Source organism: Brassica napus, chromosome A4, assembly GCF_020379485.1.
Source record: "Brassica napus cultivar Da-Ae chromosome A4, Da-Ae, whole genome shotgun sequence".
Lineage (NCBI taxonomy): Eukaryota > Viridiplantae > Streptophyta > Magnoliopsida > Brassicales > Brassicaceae > Brassica > Brassica napus.
The window spans coordinates 10,644,237-10,658,519 of NC_063437.1; the positions used below are offsets into that span (position 1 = coordinate 10,644,237).

At 34.6% G+C, this 14,283-nt stretch overlaps 1 protein-coding gene across 1 annotated transcript; it reads left to right on the top strand.

Annotated features, from left to right (window-relative positions):
* Nucleotides 1-9,225: 9,225 nt before the first annotated feature.
* On the top strand, nt 9,226-12,494 carry LOC106446212 (uncharacterized protein At2g33490). Its single transcript, XM_013887915.3, has 11 exons — nt 9,226-9,581; nt 9,888-9,960; nt 10,063-10,134; nt 10,208-10,269; nt 10,364-10,432; nt 10,534-10,562; nt 10,655-10,853; nt 10,946-11,164; nt 11,259-11,312; nt 11,400-12,177; nt 12,274-12,494. The coding sequence occupies exons 1-11, from the start codon at nt 9,465-9,467 to the stop codon at nt 12,294-12,296; spliced, it is 1,695 nt and encodes a 564-aa protein (XP_013743369.2). The 5' UTR covers nt 9,226-9,464; the 3' UTR covers nt 12,297-12,494.
* Nucleotides 12,495-14,283: the final 1,789 nt, after the last annotated feature.

A 14,283-nucleotide genomic window follows, 5' to 3' on the forward strand; every position in this document is an offset into this window, starting at 1 on the left:
CTTCTTCTGATGGCTTTATCAAGGTGTTCTTTAAAAAGGGTGGGTTAGTTTAGCTATATTATACTAATTTTGTAATTATGCTACGAATAAAAAAAGAGAGCACAATTTGTAAAGATCAGTTTATAAGAACCAGAATGAATGAATATTGCGTATCAATAATAATAGCTCTTAGAACCAGAGTATTAGATTCTCCATACCTCACCGTAGTCCAAAACTTTATCAGCTAGTTGATGCATACCTAAATTGCCTTTAGCCAGTTTTCAGTTTTGAGAGAAAATTTAGAGAAGAAAAGTGGCTTTACCAAAACATGTTTATTAAGTAATACTTATCTCTTTTTAAAATATGTCATTTTAAGTTTTTTTTTTTTGTTTCAACAAAGCATTATAGATTTCCAATGCAACTTTACATATTAAATTTATTTTAACCTTTTAAAAAATCAATCAATTTTATTTTAATTATTTTTAGTAGTTAATTTACATCAAATAAAAACACATTAGTATTTTTACATTTTTTTTAACCAACGTGAAATATATCAAATTGACATTCTTTAGGAAATAAATGAACTAATTTATTACATGCATATAAGAAAAACATAAACTAAAGAAAAAAACACACACACATACACATAGAAGCAATAGCTATCATATTAAGTAGTAGCTAGATTAACGGAACAATTTTATCCAAAAAAAAAAATCTTTTGTTGGTTGAATCCCGGAATTTGAAGGAGTGTCATGAGATGTTCCTAGCTACTAGCTAGTCATAATGCGTCTTTTTTTTTTGAACAAAATGGTCCTAGTCATAATACGTCTATATAACATAAAATCATTATGTTGAATTGCTATCTATACTATTTATACATTATATTTTCCATTCCTTGAGTGCGTAAATATTAGTTAAAACAAAAAAAATTTATTTCAGTTACAATTTAATAATCTTTCTTTCATATATTAGGTAAAATTCTTTTTTGATAGTTCATAATATTTATTGGTTTTTCATTTTTTAATAATACATAAAATTTTAGATGCCAATTTTCTAAAGTTACGACAAAATCCAAAAATGATCTGACACCAAATTTAGATAAAACCAGTGAATTTCATGATAATGGTTCCATTAATTTTGAAGGTTAGTAATTTTCTTATGTATGTATTTCTAGTGAATCATAGTTAGAACACATGTATTACCATATATTTATAGAACTATGATAGATGTCAAAAATGTTAACACTATAAACTATAGAGATGTTAAGATACTTATTTGATTAGCAAGTTAAGTGTTATATGTGGCGCGTTAAACAAATCAATAACATAATAACAATATTATAATTTAGTATTATTTATCATGTAATAGATTAGTTAGTTACTAAAATTTAAATTAAGAGTAAAACAACAAAGTTAGCATGCAATAATCATTATTGTAGGTTGTTAATAGTTGATATATCATTTAAAAATACTGTTAACGTAGGTATTAGTTATTACTTATCATGTAGCACATATAACAAACATACATATTAACATAGATCTAATATTTTATTTTACACGGTAAAATATAAATTAGCTGTTAATTTTCATGTTAATTTTCACTGGACCATAGATCATATTTATATGTGGTAACTAATTATTGGCTATCTATCATTATAATACATTAAAGTTTACTATTATGCCTCTTTTAATAGTGAGGATTTAAATAGTATATTTTTAAATTAGCTGACAACATAAATATTATTTAGCAAAAAGAAAGCAATAGTTGCTATCAAATTCGAATCATTGAGTTGGCTTATTTGTCTAATATCACATATTTTCAGTAGAAACGGAAAGGTCCCATCAATTGGTTTAATTCGCTGGATAAAGTCATGTTTCGCTGGCTTCTCTCTTCACTCGACTGACATTTTACAGACATTATGCAAGGATTAAATTATAAGTTATAGGAGTAAAATTGGAATCAAAATTATCTTTAATTTATGAAGGATAGTTCTCTAATTATGGTCACATCTAGGGCTATGAGAGACAAATATCTCTAGAAAATTTAACTTGCTTTATTTTTTTTAGAACAAAGACTATCATGGAATGTGATCTTTCTCTGAAAACACTGAAGCCCTAACCGTTAGGATGATTTTTCTTTGAAAACTTTTGTTTTCGTACTCTCCAAATTTCGTCGTATCTGGCACTTCAGAGTCATGGGAGCACCACCAAATGATGACGAAGAGACTCTTCCACCACCAGAAGTGACACATCAACAAAAACTCAGATCAAAGATACAAAGAATGACAGTGGAGATACAAATATTACGATTCTAGAGCACATACTACAAAACACCCAACCACTATGGACAAACTACTTGGTGGGATACTTCACTGGGGATACACCACACATAGGTAAGGTTCATGCGATTGTAAACCGTATGTGGTCTATGCTGGAGAAGCCCTCAATGTTGGACTCACAATTCCCATGCTCCAACAGTTTTGTTTCGCGTTGACAATCCGGTAATTCGAGCTCGGGTATTGGAACAGCTCTATTGGCACATAAGACATCCCTTTGATGGTACATTTAAGAGTGGAATCCAAGGGCTTCCTCACATAAACCAGATTTATCAGCTTCCCCAATATGGATTGATCTCGATGGAGTGCCTGCAATATGTTCTCCAAAAAAGGCTTAATGTTGTTAGGAGCAAGTAGGCTCAGCACAAAAACTCCACCCCAGTACGGAGAGATGCATTAGGATGGATGTGGCAAGAGTTCTTGTGGTGATTAATATTGAAGGGTAACATATCCCTGGCTTCTTTCTAAATGTAACGCCTGTAGAAGTAAGGGTCACTCAGAGAAGTACTGCAAATGAAAAAAAGAGAAGTTATACTTCCACCAAAAAATTTAAACTCAGGAAAACAAAGCTCGCATAAGGAGAACAATGCTGCCGCAAGAAGTAATATGGATGTCCCTCAAACAAAAGTAACTGAAGGGGACCGGTAAAGATCATAATGTGGACTCGAAGGAAGGCAAAATTGGACGTTGGTGGTTAAAATAGGGAAGAGTCCTCAGAAAACTGAGTTAATGACTCTGGCTACTGAATTTTTTTTTAAAACAGTATCATTTTCGAGATTTAATATCCTTGCTGACAACACATAGGATGAGGAAGTAGAGCAAGGATAAATGAAAATGGTCTGGGAGGATGGCAGTTCCTCAAAGGAAAAGATGCCACAAAGAGAGGAGATTAAGAAGATGCCAAAACCTGTCTAACGTGGTAATGAAAAACCTCTAAAAGGTCAGAAAGCTAGTAAGAAAGTTCAAAAATTCCAGTTCGTTCACTCTTCCACCAACTAGAAGACCTCCTCGTGAAAGCTATAATCTTCTTTTTGGTTGTGTTTTGGGAACAAGAGTACAAGAAAAATATGCTTAGTCAATTATTTCCTTCACCTTCTCCGGCTAGTCTTCTCCCAGTAACTACGAGTTCCATTGTCAAGGGAGAATATGGATGGTATGATTTTCACTGGTCACAATGGAGATCTTATGTAAAAGTCCTCGAGTTAACACAGATTTGACGTGTTCGAGTTAACACGGATTTGACTTATTTTCCTAATCCTATATTTTTCAGACTCTAATTATTATATATAGTCACAAAAAAATTTGTGAACTCTTTCCCTCTAATGATTTCTCAAAAAATATTAAAAAATATTTGAAGGTAAAATATATTCAAATTTCCTAAATTAACCACACACAATTATACCTCAAAACAAATGTACAGTGATTCATATTACATTAAGTGTTTTAACTATTATACTAGATTTTGATCCGCGCTTAGAAAGCGCGGGTTTTTTGGATTACATTATAATACAAAGTTTTATTATATCGAAAAAATATAATTTTTAACAGTTATATAATCTATGAATTAGTTTATTTGATATTTTATATGTACATTTTTACGTAAGTTTTTTTTAGGCATGAGAATTATATCCGGATCAAAAAAACAAACCGAACCGATCCGGAAATATAGGTTTAGTTCAGGTCCAGAAAAGATAACCTATTGGGTTTTTTTTTGGACCCGCATGTCTTTGTTTGAGTCTGGGTCCTACCCCAGACCCGATCATAAATATGTTTTGTTTATTTGGTATATTTGGATATTTTGAATATGTTTCCGGCATTTTGAATATTTTTTTAGGTTTTTGGTTTACGATTATAGTTTTTGATTTCAGGTAAATTTTCAAATTAATTTTTTTTTGGGTATTTGGATAAAATTTTGGGTATTTTCAATTCAGTATCAGATTTTGAATAAGATTTTGAACTTTTAGGTATTTGAATTTTATGGATATTTGTTTGGAGTTTCAAGTACTTTTCGTATTTCAGATATTTTTCAGATTTTTTAGATATTTCGAATCTTTTTAGGATCTTAAATACCCGAACAGATGTGGACCCATTACGTCCATATCGGGTGCAACAACCTTTTATATAGATTTTTAACGTTATTGTACAAAAACATGGTTGATGAAATATTTTTTAGAAAACTCATTTTTAAATATAAAAATATCTATCAAACTATAGACGGTTGAAAGTTTAGTATATAATATGAGATTTTAGTGGAAAAATTTATATATGATATGATTACGTTATTATAAAGGAAAGATGAAGTTAAAATGTACACATATATGTCGTGTAACTTCTCTTGCTTTAAATTATATATTATATGACAAAAGTGATAATATAAAACATTAGTTTTAATGTTTTTACGATTAAAAGTCAAAATGGTAAATATAATAATAGTAATGATTAAGATTTAGGAGTGATATTTGAGTAAATAAAAGAATTGAATAAATTATTGTTAGAGAAATATATGGTAACATATTGTTACTCTAAGTTTAAGGTAAGACCAAAAAATAATGAGTTAAATAAAAGGGTCCAAACAACTTTGATAGGTAGATTTTTTAAGACTCTTCCCCTTTTAATAGTATTGATTATTTTTGAATTATTTTTCATTAAGAGACAATTTAAAAAATAACATGTATATTTTGTTTGTAAAAACCGTAAATGAATTTTGACCAATGCAAACACACAAAAAGAAATATATCAAATTAATTGTAAACACTAAAAAATGAATTAATAATATATCAATATCTGTTATTTTATAATGCAATATATGTATTAAAATTATACTATATAACCTGTAAAATTAGAATTCACACTATAACTATAACAAAATTAGACATTTAAACTTTCATAGTAAATTAACTATATACCTAAAAATATTTAATCTATTAAACTTAAAATTCTGATCAAACAAAATTTAAAGAATACAAATAAGTTTTTATGTATCACACCAAATTTAACAATAAATTCAATAATTCCATATATATATATATATATATATATGAATATATTAGAAAATAAAATCCTCGCGAAAGTGTGGATCCAACTCTAGTAATGTATTAAAATGTGAATCAACCAAATTTTATTTTGTTTGGTTAAGTTGAAGATGGTAATTTCATTTCAAACTGGGTTTGGTAGTTGTTAAAAAAACTGGGTTTCCTCTCTCGCGAATTCCGGCGACTCCGCCCTTCTCTCTCGACAATTTTCGGCGATTCCGCCCTAATCCTCCCCAATTTCATGTATGAACCCTATCCCACTCTCTTAGGTTAGATTTGTTAAGTTTTTAAGTAGATTTGATGATTTTGGAATGATAATTATAGATTTTTGTTAGGGTGAATGGTAGGATTGTGTAAAATCGAGTTTTATTATGTATTTCACTTGATTTAAATTTTTTTTTTTTTAGTTTTTATTAATTTTGTGGTTATAAAAATCTAATTGATAATTATATATATATAATATGAAAACGTTTTTTGTATATAAAATCTATTTTTTGCATTATAAAATCATTTATATATTTATTAAACATTTTTAATATCTATAAAACTTTTTTTGTGATTAAAAACTTTTATTTGGGATTTTTTTTTTAAATATATATATATATATATATATATGTATTTATATATATATATAATATAAATTTCTATATTTATTAAACATTTTTAATATTATTAAAACTATTTTTTGTAATTACTAAACTATTTTTATTTATTAAAACTATTTTTTGTAATTATTAAACTATTTTCTATATTTATTAAACATTTTAAATATTATTAAAACTATTTTTTTTAATTATTAAACTATTTTTTTGGGATTTATTAAAACTATTTTTATAATTATTAAACTATTTTTTATTTATTAAAACTATTTTTTGTAATTATTAAACTATTTATATTTTTGTGATTAAAAACTATTTTTAAACTATTTTTTAAACTATTTTTTATTTAAACTGTTTTTTTAATTAAAATTATTAGAACTAATTTTTAAATATGTTTTATTTAATTTACAGGTCTAATGATAATCAGACCCGGCCTCGACAGCGTCGTGGTCGTGGTGGTACGGGGAGCCACTCTCGGGGTTCGTCCAGCCATATTCAGGATTCCGTTTCGCCCCACAGTTCCTACCATACATCTCCCTCTCCATTACCCGCTCCTGCTCCTCCCGCTCCCGCTGCTGCACCCGCTCCTGCTCCTCTGGGTCCTCCGGGAGTGATGAGTGTTGCGGAGTTGGTTCGATAGCCCGATCGTGACCATCTTCCCTATCTCATTCCGTATCCACATGGACTGGGTCAAACATGGTAATTAAACTTTTATTTTTTTTCATTAAAACTTGATTCATTATTAATAATTTGTTCTTTTTATTAGGTTTAACCGATCCGGGAACGGGATCAGCGCATTGATCAACCGTATGATGTACTCGGCCCTCGACAAGGGACATCCGACTTTCACTTACTTCCCTACCGAGAAGCAGCATCTGTGGTTTCGTCAGTTTGCGGTAAGTATTCTAATTTTTTACTTATATTTTTAATCTTTAATATAAATTTTCTACTAATTGTTTTTTTTTTCAGCAAGAATTCAACTGGAATTCCGATGATACGCTCTCTATCTATCACCACTTCGTCCATAAAGTTATGGACAACTATGGGAAGCAGATGTACGAGTGGAAGAAGAAGTGGAAAATAAACAAGGTAGTTTTTAATTTATTAAACAATTTTTTAATTTATTAAACTAGTTTTTAACTTATTTAACTATTTTCTTTTTTTTTTTAATTAAAAGGTCCTAAAGTCGATGAACGACACGATCTGGAAGGAGTTGTGTGCGCATTGGGATAAGGAAGAGACGAAAGAAACTTCTTCCACCAACTCCAACAACCGCAGGGCGACCGTAAAGGGAAGGGCGTCTACAAGCATAACTTGGGTGCTCAATCTATTGCGACTCTGGGGGATCGCATGGTACGTTCAGCCGTTTTTTCTTCAATTATTTAAGTTTTGAAATTTTATTTTTTGTGCATTTCTTCAAATTTCTAATGTTTGTTTAATTTATGTTTTTTTCAAGGCGGAAGAAAATGATGGCGAGCCGATTGATGATCTCGCCCTAATGAAGAGGGCGTATACCAACAAGAAGACCGGCCAGATTGATGATGGTCTTGTGAGGGACGTGGTCACCCTGGTCCAAACTCAGGTGCAAGACGAAGTGTCTCAGCTTCAAACCGAGGATGACGATTCGACGGCTTCAACCAACTTGTCACGGATTCGAATCAACGAAATCGTTGAATCGGTAAGTTCTTTTTTTTAAAGTTCAATTCATTTATTTCTTGATTTTTATTTTAGCATCTTTTTATATTATTTAAATTTGGCTATTTTCTATTTCAGTCGGTTTCAAAAAAGAAGGGACGTTTGGTCGGTTTGGGTCGTCGCTCCCGCTCGGCTGCTCCTTTTTCTGCACCACCGCCCTTTGTTGATCCAGAAGTACTTACGGCTCAGTTGAAGGACAAGGATGATCGCATATCTTTGTTGGAGACCCAGATGGCGGCTCAACAGACGGGCTATGAGGCACATAAGAGACTGAACGAGCAAATGATGGAGATGATGAAGAGGATGTACCCGAACGAGGTGTTCCCGAACGTGCAAGACCCGTAGTTTTTTTTTTTCAAAAACTCAGAATGTTTTATTTTTATTTGTACAACTTTGAATATTATCTAATACGTTTTCAATTTTAATTTTAATTTTATATTTTCAAATTTAAATTTAAAAAAAATTAATTTTTTCGAAATTCCGAGGAAATGGACCCTCGGAAATTTCCGACGAACATTTCCTCGGAATAAGTCGTCGAAATATACCGAGAGACTATTCCTCAGAATTTTCCGAGGGCCACGTTCCTCGGAATTTTTCGAGGGCCACGTTCCTCGGAAATTCCCGATGAAAATTCTGAAGAACGTTTCGTCGGAACTTCCGAGGATTGGACCATCGGAAAGTCCATCGAAATATTCCGAGGAAGTCTTCCCTTGATATATTCCGAGGACTTTTCCGACGAACTGGTGGTCCTCGGAGTTTCCTCGGAAATTCGTTTCCTCGGAATTCCGTCGGAAATTTCCGAGAGATTTCCGAGGAAAAATGAATTTTCGAGGAGTTTTTTCCGAGGATTTTTTTCGTCGGTATGTCGTCGGAATAGTGTTATTCCAACGACATACCGACGATTTTTTTCCTCGGTATGCCGCTGTTTTCTTGTAGTGTTGGTTACTCCATTACTGCATAGGATCCTTCCTACCTTGTTGCTAAGTAGCGTTATTGCCCGTGAGTCATATACCCTGTTCGTTTGGTTGCCGCAGGTTTCGGCGGCAGCGGCGGCGGCAGCGTCAATGAAAACAGTTGTTGTTCGTTTCGCAGACGCTGCCGCTGCCGCTGACGCTGCCGCATACTATATCGCGACCGCAGGTTTTATCGGCGTCAGCTGCAGGACGCGGCGTTCAGACGCGGCGTCAGACGCAGCTTCCTGCGTCAACGAAACGAACAAGAGTTGACGCAGAATGTTGACGCTGCCGCTGCCGCCAGTACCAGCGGTAACCAAACGAACAACCCTGTAATCATATTTATTAGCGGCTCATATACATGCATATATAGTAATAAAACATGATCTATATAGAAATGAAAATCAAGATTCACAAAAGAAAGTTCAAATCTAAACTCCTTGACGAAAAAAGGGCAGATATGTTTGACCATCTTAAATCTTCCGGTCAAGTCCAAAATGGTGATGTATCCGCCGCTTTGTCATAAATCTTTGACTTTTTCCCTCGCATCGCATCTCCTTTATATCCGTTGAGATCTCGCCGCGTGTAAAGGATATAATCCGAACCGTTGGTCTCGTCTCCGTCTTTCTGGTAGAGATGTTTGGATCTGTTTCTTCTTTGACCAACTTATTGAAAAAAAAGAAACTTTTTAGAGCTTTTTCTTTCTTTCTTCATTGAATGTCGCATTGAACACATTCCACAATACTTGAATCTCACTTCATCTCTCTCTCTCTCTCTATCCTCTGGTGAAATCTCATTTGTTGTGAAATCGTACTATTTTGTTAAGAGGAATTTGGTCTGTTGATCGCGCGATTAGGGTATATTGGGAGAAATGATGAAAGCATCGTTAGGGAGGTTAAGGAGATTCGCATTGCCTAAGGTCGATGCGATTGATATTGGGGAGATCTTCCACACGCCACAGATTGATGGGCTTGCTCGAGCTGCCAAGGTACAACTTTTGTTCTAGAAGAGACTTTGGGGGTATTTTTTTTTTTTTTAATTCGCTGGGTTGTTTGCTTTTTGATGTTCTTCCGTAGTTTTTTCCGACCAGAACTGAAACTATGTCAAATTCCATAGAAACAAACCCTCAATTTTGAAATTGACATATTTAGTTATGGTAAGAGATCGAAATAGTAACTAGTGTTTGTTAGTTGGTTGTTTTGAGAAATTTAGACTGGAAGATTTGATTTTAATGATATTAAAATTAAAAGAATGGTTATTTATGGTGAATAATTAGTACTCTTGTTATTTTCAGGATATGCAAGAAATGAGAGAGAGTTATGATAGGTTGCTCTCTGTTGCTGCTGCCACGGCCAATAGCGCTTATGGTACATAGACATTCAGTTTTGTTGTTTCTTACTTAAATTGTATGTCTTTCTTTCAAGATTGATATTTTGTTAGTCTTTAATCATTTTCTTTGGTAATGTCAGAGTTCTCTGAATCACTGGGGGAAATGGGTTCATGCTTGGAGCAGATCTCTCCGCATAATGATGAAGAAAGTGGTCAGTTTGTGTTTGAAGATTCATCTACGATGGACCTTTGACATGCTCTAACATATTTTTCTTTCGTGTGCAGGTAGAATTTTACTCAAGTTGGGTCAAGTTCAGTTTGAGCTCCAAAAACTCGTCGACACTTACGTAAGTTGTAACCTTGTACTTTCGGTTAAGCACTATGTATAATTCTGAACAAACTGAGACAAGTTCTTGTTTTTTCATTCTCTTTTTACTTCAGCGTTCTCAAATATTCAAGACCATTACAAAACCTTCAGAGTCACTTCTCAATGAGCTTAGAACCGTCGAGGTATGCTCTAACTTTAGTCTTTTGAAAGTTAAGAGGTAAATTTTAAGTGGACAGGGAACGAACTTATTAATCTCCTCTTTTTTTTTTTCATTTCCTCTCAGGATATGAAGCAACAATGTGAAGAAAAGAGGTCAGTTATTTTTTGCAATGTAGTATTTTTCGTTTCTCAGTTTTGGCTTTGATTATTTGTTGCCTAAACCTCTAAAGAGTCTTTACTTACAGAGACGTGGTTAAGCACATGATGAAAGACAAGGTACACCTTAAAGGCGGTAAAGGGGAGAGACTTGTTCGGAGACAGTTGGAGACTGCTCGTGATGAGCTACAAGACGAAGCCACTTTGTGCATTTTCCGATTGAAATCTCTCAAGGAAGGACAAGCTCGAAGTCTCCTCACCCAAGCAGCCCGCCACCACACTGCTCAGGTACCTTTTCGAAATAAGGTTACTATCTCTGTGATCTGCAATTTCTCAAATTAGTGTCTCTTATGCTTTCTTTCTTTTATATATTTGGATAGATGCATATGTTCTTGGCTGGTCTAAAATCGCTAGAGGCAGTAGAGAAACAAGTCAGAATTGCTGCAAAGAGACAACACATCGACTGTGAGCTCTCTGCTAACGAGAACGAAACGGAAAGTAGTGAGGATGATGTTAACAGAGATGGAGAACTCAGTTTTGATTACATAACAAGTGAGCAGAGAGTAGAAGCCCTACCTACACCACAAGGATCGATGAAGGTAACTTTTGAATATTGAAACGAACCTGAATTGTCAATGAAAAGCTTATTTTATCAAATAGAAATAAGCTCATATGACTGCTATATTTCTGTAGATTGATGAAACAGATCTCTCGTTTCCACGCCCTTCACCAGCAGGATCAGCAACAGTATGTTCTTTCTTCATTTAACATTTTCTAACACTCTAATAGTAATATGGACACTGTGTTCAAGTCATACTCTCTGATGCAATGCAGGTAAATGCAGATCATAGAGAAGAGAACTCGATATACCGAGATCGCAGAAGGAGCAGCCATTCAGCACCTTTGTTCCCGGTTAAGCAGACAAGGCAGATGACTCCGTCTGCAAATGCTTACGTATTACCAACACCGGTCGATTCAAAGTCCTTCACAAAACCGGTCACCAAAACAAACCACAGCGCACACTTATGGCATTCATCTCCCCTTGAACCGATAAAAACCGTTGAAAGCAACCTCTATTCCCGTCTTCCTCGTCCTTCAGAAACTCCTCACCAAGAAGCTGCACCAAGACACGCGTTTTCTGGACTGGTCAAACCATCATCAACTCGTCTTCCAGTTCCGGCTCAGACCCACCAGTCATCTTCTCCAAGGATGTCTCCTACCGCTTCACCTCCGCTGGCTTCTTCTTCTCCACGGATCAACGAACTCCATGAGCTTCCAAGACCACCGGGTCAACTAGCACCGCCACCACGGCGCTCGAAATCTCCTGGTCTGACTGGTCACTCAGCTCCTATAACCACTTGGAATCAAGAAAGAAGTAGTGTGGTTGCGTCCACAACCATTGTAGCATCACCACTTCCGGTTCCACCTTTGGTTGTACCAAGAAGCTACTCCATACCTTCAAGAGGCATGGGTCAACGTCACTTGCCGGAAACGAATCAGAACAGAGTCGTGTCTCCACCGCCTCTACCGCTAACTCCAGCGTCTTTGATGAATCTGAGATCGCTCTCTCGGTCTCGAGTCGGGGAAGTTGCTCACAGCGGTCAAATAAGAGGTAACAAACACTTTTTTTTTGTAATCTTGACACGGCTAAAAACTTAATCATAATGACCCCTGGTTTTAAGACAAGAGTTGTTTATGTTGAACGCAGGGGTAAAACTGATAGAACGATGAAGCTTGTATAGGGACGTGGCGTTTGATAAAAACGTTGGGGTTGTAAAGACTAGAGACAGAGAGAGGAGGCATAAGTAAATACAGAAGTCAGATATTTTTGTAATTATTTAGTTTTTGAATCTCCTAATTTGTCATCTTAGACCGTCTTTGTTTCCCTTATGTAACTTTTTCACTTTAAAAAGAATTATTTATTGTTTACTGAAAATTTAGAGAAAGAAAATGAAATTAGATGAAATATGGCCTTGCAAAACTCATGAGAATTATTTTGGTGGTTTCAACTTAAAGCCAAAGGTAAACATTTTTTTTTTTTTTCTGATTATGGCATTTGTTTTTATTATATGAAAAGTGAAATCTGATTTCTAACATGCTGCTATCTTGTCCCCCTTTTTTTTTTAATTTGTTAGTCACAGTTTGAGGAGAGTATTGGATGGTGCCTAATTTTGCGTAAAATACTGCGGCTGTTACATTCTGAGCTGGTGATTGATGTGTGAGACTGAAAAGGAGTAACGTTTTAATTAATTTTTTTTTTTTAACATCGAATATTATTACTTAACTTGAGAAAAAGCGATCAGCATGTAACAGAGAATGTAAGTATTGAGGTACATAATAATAAAATTTGAAATCGGTTTCATTCTCAACCCGCTTCGCAAGACAATCAGCTACTTTATTTGCATCTCTGTTAATCCATTGGAAACTAATACTCTGATACTTCGCTGCCCACCATCTGATATCTCTTGTCCAATTGTAATAAGCAAAGTGTAACTTCTTATTATTTATAATCTCCACTGCCTTTTGACAATCAGTTTCCATGATCACTTTCCTGTGTCCCAAGCTCCAGCAATGTTGCAAGGCCATTAAGATAGCCTGGAGTTCACATTCCAAAGCATCCTGAACTCTTCTTCCTCTCGCATGAGCAGAACCTTTATAGACCCCATTCTCATCCCTGATAATCCATCCAGATCCCTGTAGTCCTTGATTGATGATAAGATCCATCAATGTTACATTTTTTCCATCCTTGTGGTGGTCTTGTCCATTTCACATTAGAAGAGTTGTGTATACATCTTCTTCGCTCTCTGTAATTAGTTGTAGCCGCAACGTCATTCTGTTTCCATTCCTTTGCATCTTCTTTTGCGTACCGTATAATTGATCTTCATGGCGTCTCTCTTTGTTGGAAAACCAAGACGTTTCGACTCTTCCAAATCCTCCATAAAATCCAAAAAGGTAAGTCTTGGAAATGAGTTAGCCGTGTAGAGAGGGAGTATTGGAGACACGCATCTATCTTCTCTTCTAGAGATGTAGTTGGACTATTGATTGTTATATTTGAAACTCCAGAAGCTCTCCATATTCCCATTGCATACGGACATTCAAAGAAAAGATGTTCTTCTGTTTCTTCTGCCATACAACATCTCTTGCATTGTTCATTACGAGTGATATGTCTTCTTCTCAGATTGCTGCCAGTTGCCAAACATCGAGATGATAGTCTCCACAGGAAATGTTGTAACTTTGCAGGAGCTTTAGTTTTCCAAATCTTTTTCTTTAAGTCTGCTGATCCATGAGTTGGTAAAGGTAGTGTATTAGTTAGTAAATGAGTACCTAACCAATATCCTGACTTCACAGTGTATAAACCATCTTCATTATAATGCCATCCCATTAAGTCTTGTTTTGCCGTTGGACTGATTCGAAGTGCTAGAATGCGCTCCACATCTTCATCACTAACCACTTCTCGTAGTTTTCCTTCATTCCATTGTAAACGATTAGCATCGAAATATTCTTTTACTTTCTCTCCTTCAGTAAAATCCCCTCTAGCATGTGGTGGTCTTGGCGGATGATCTGGGATCCATGGATCAGTCCACATGTTGATCAGTTCACCATCACCTATAATGTACCTCATCCCTTTTGTAATTAGATCCCGTCCATGTAAGATTGATTTCCAAGCATATGACGCTTTCTTTTTTAGCTTTGCATTTAGAATATCTCCGTCTGAGAA

What these genes read in the sequence shown, in the direction of transcription:
- LOC106446212 (XM_013887915.3), top strand. Translation starts at nt 9,465, where the DNA reads ATGATGAAAGCATCGTTAGGGAGGTTAAGGAGATTCGCATTGCCTAAG. An exon ending in ATGAGCTTAGAACCGTCGAG is followed by an intron (nt 10,433 to 10,533) that starts GTATGCTCTAAC and finishes ATTTCCTCTCAG; the next exon opens with GATATGAAGCAACAATGTGA. An exon ending in TCACAGCGGTCAAATAAGAG is followed by an intron (nt 12,178 to 12,273) that starts GTAACAAACACT and finishes TGTTGAACGCAG; the next exon opens with GGGTAAAACTGATAGAACGA.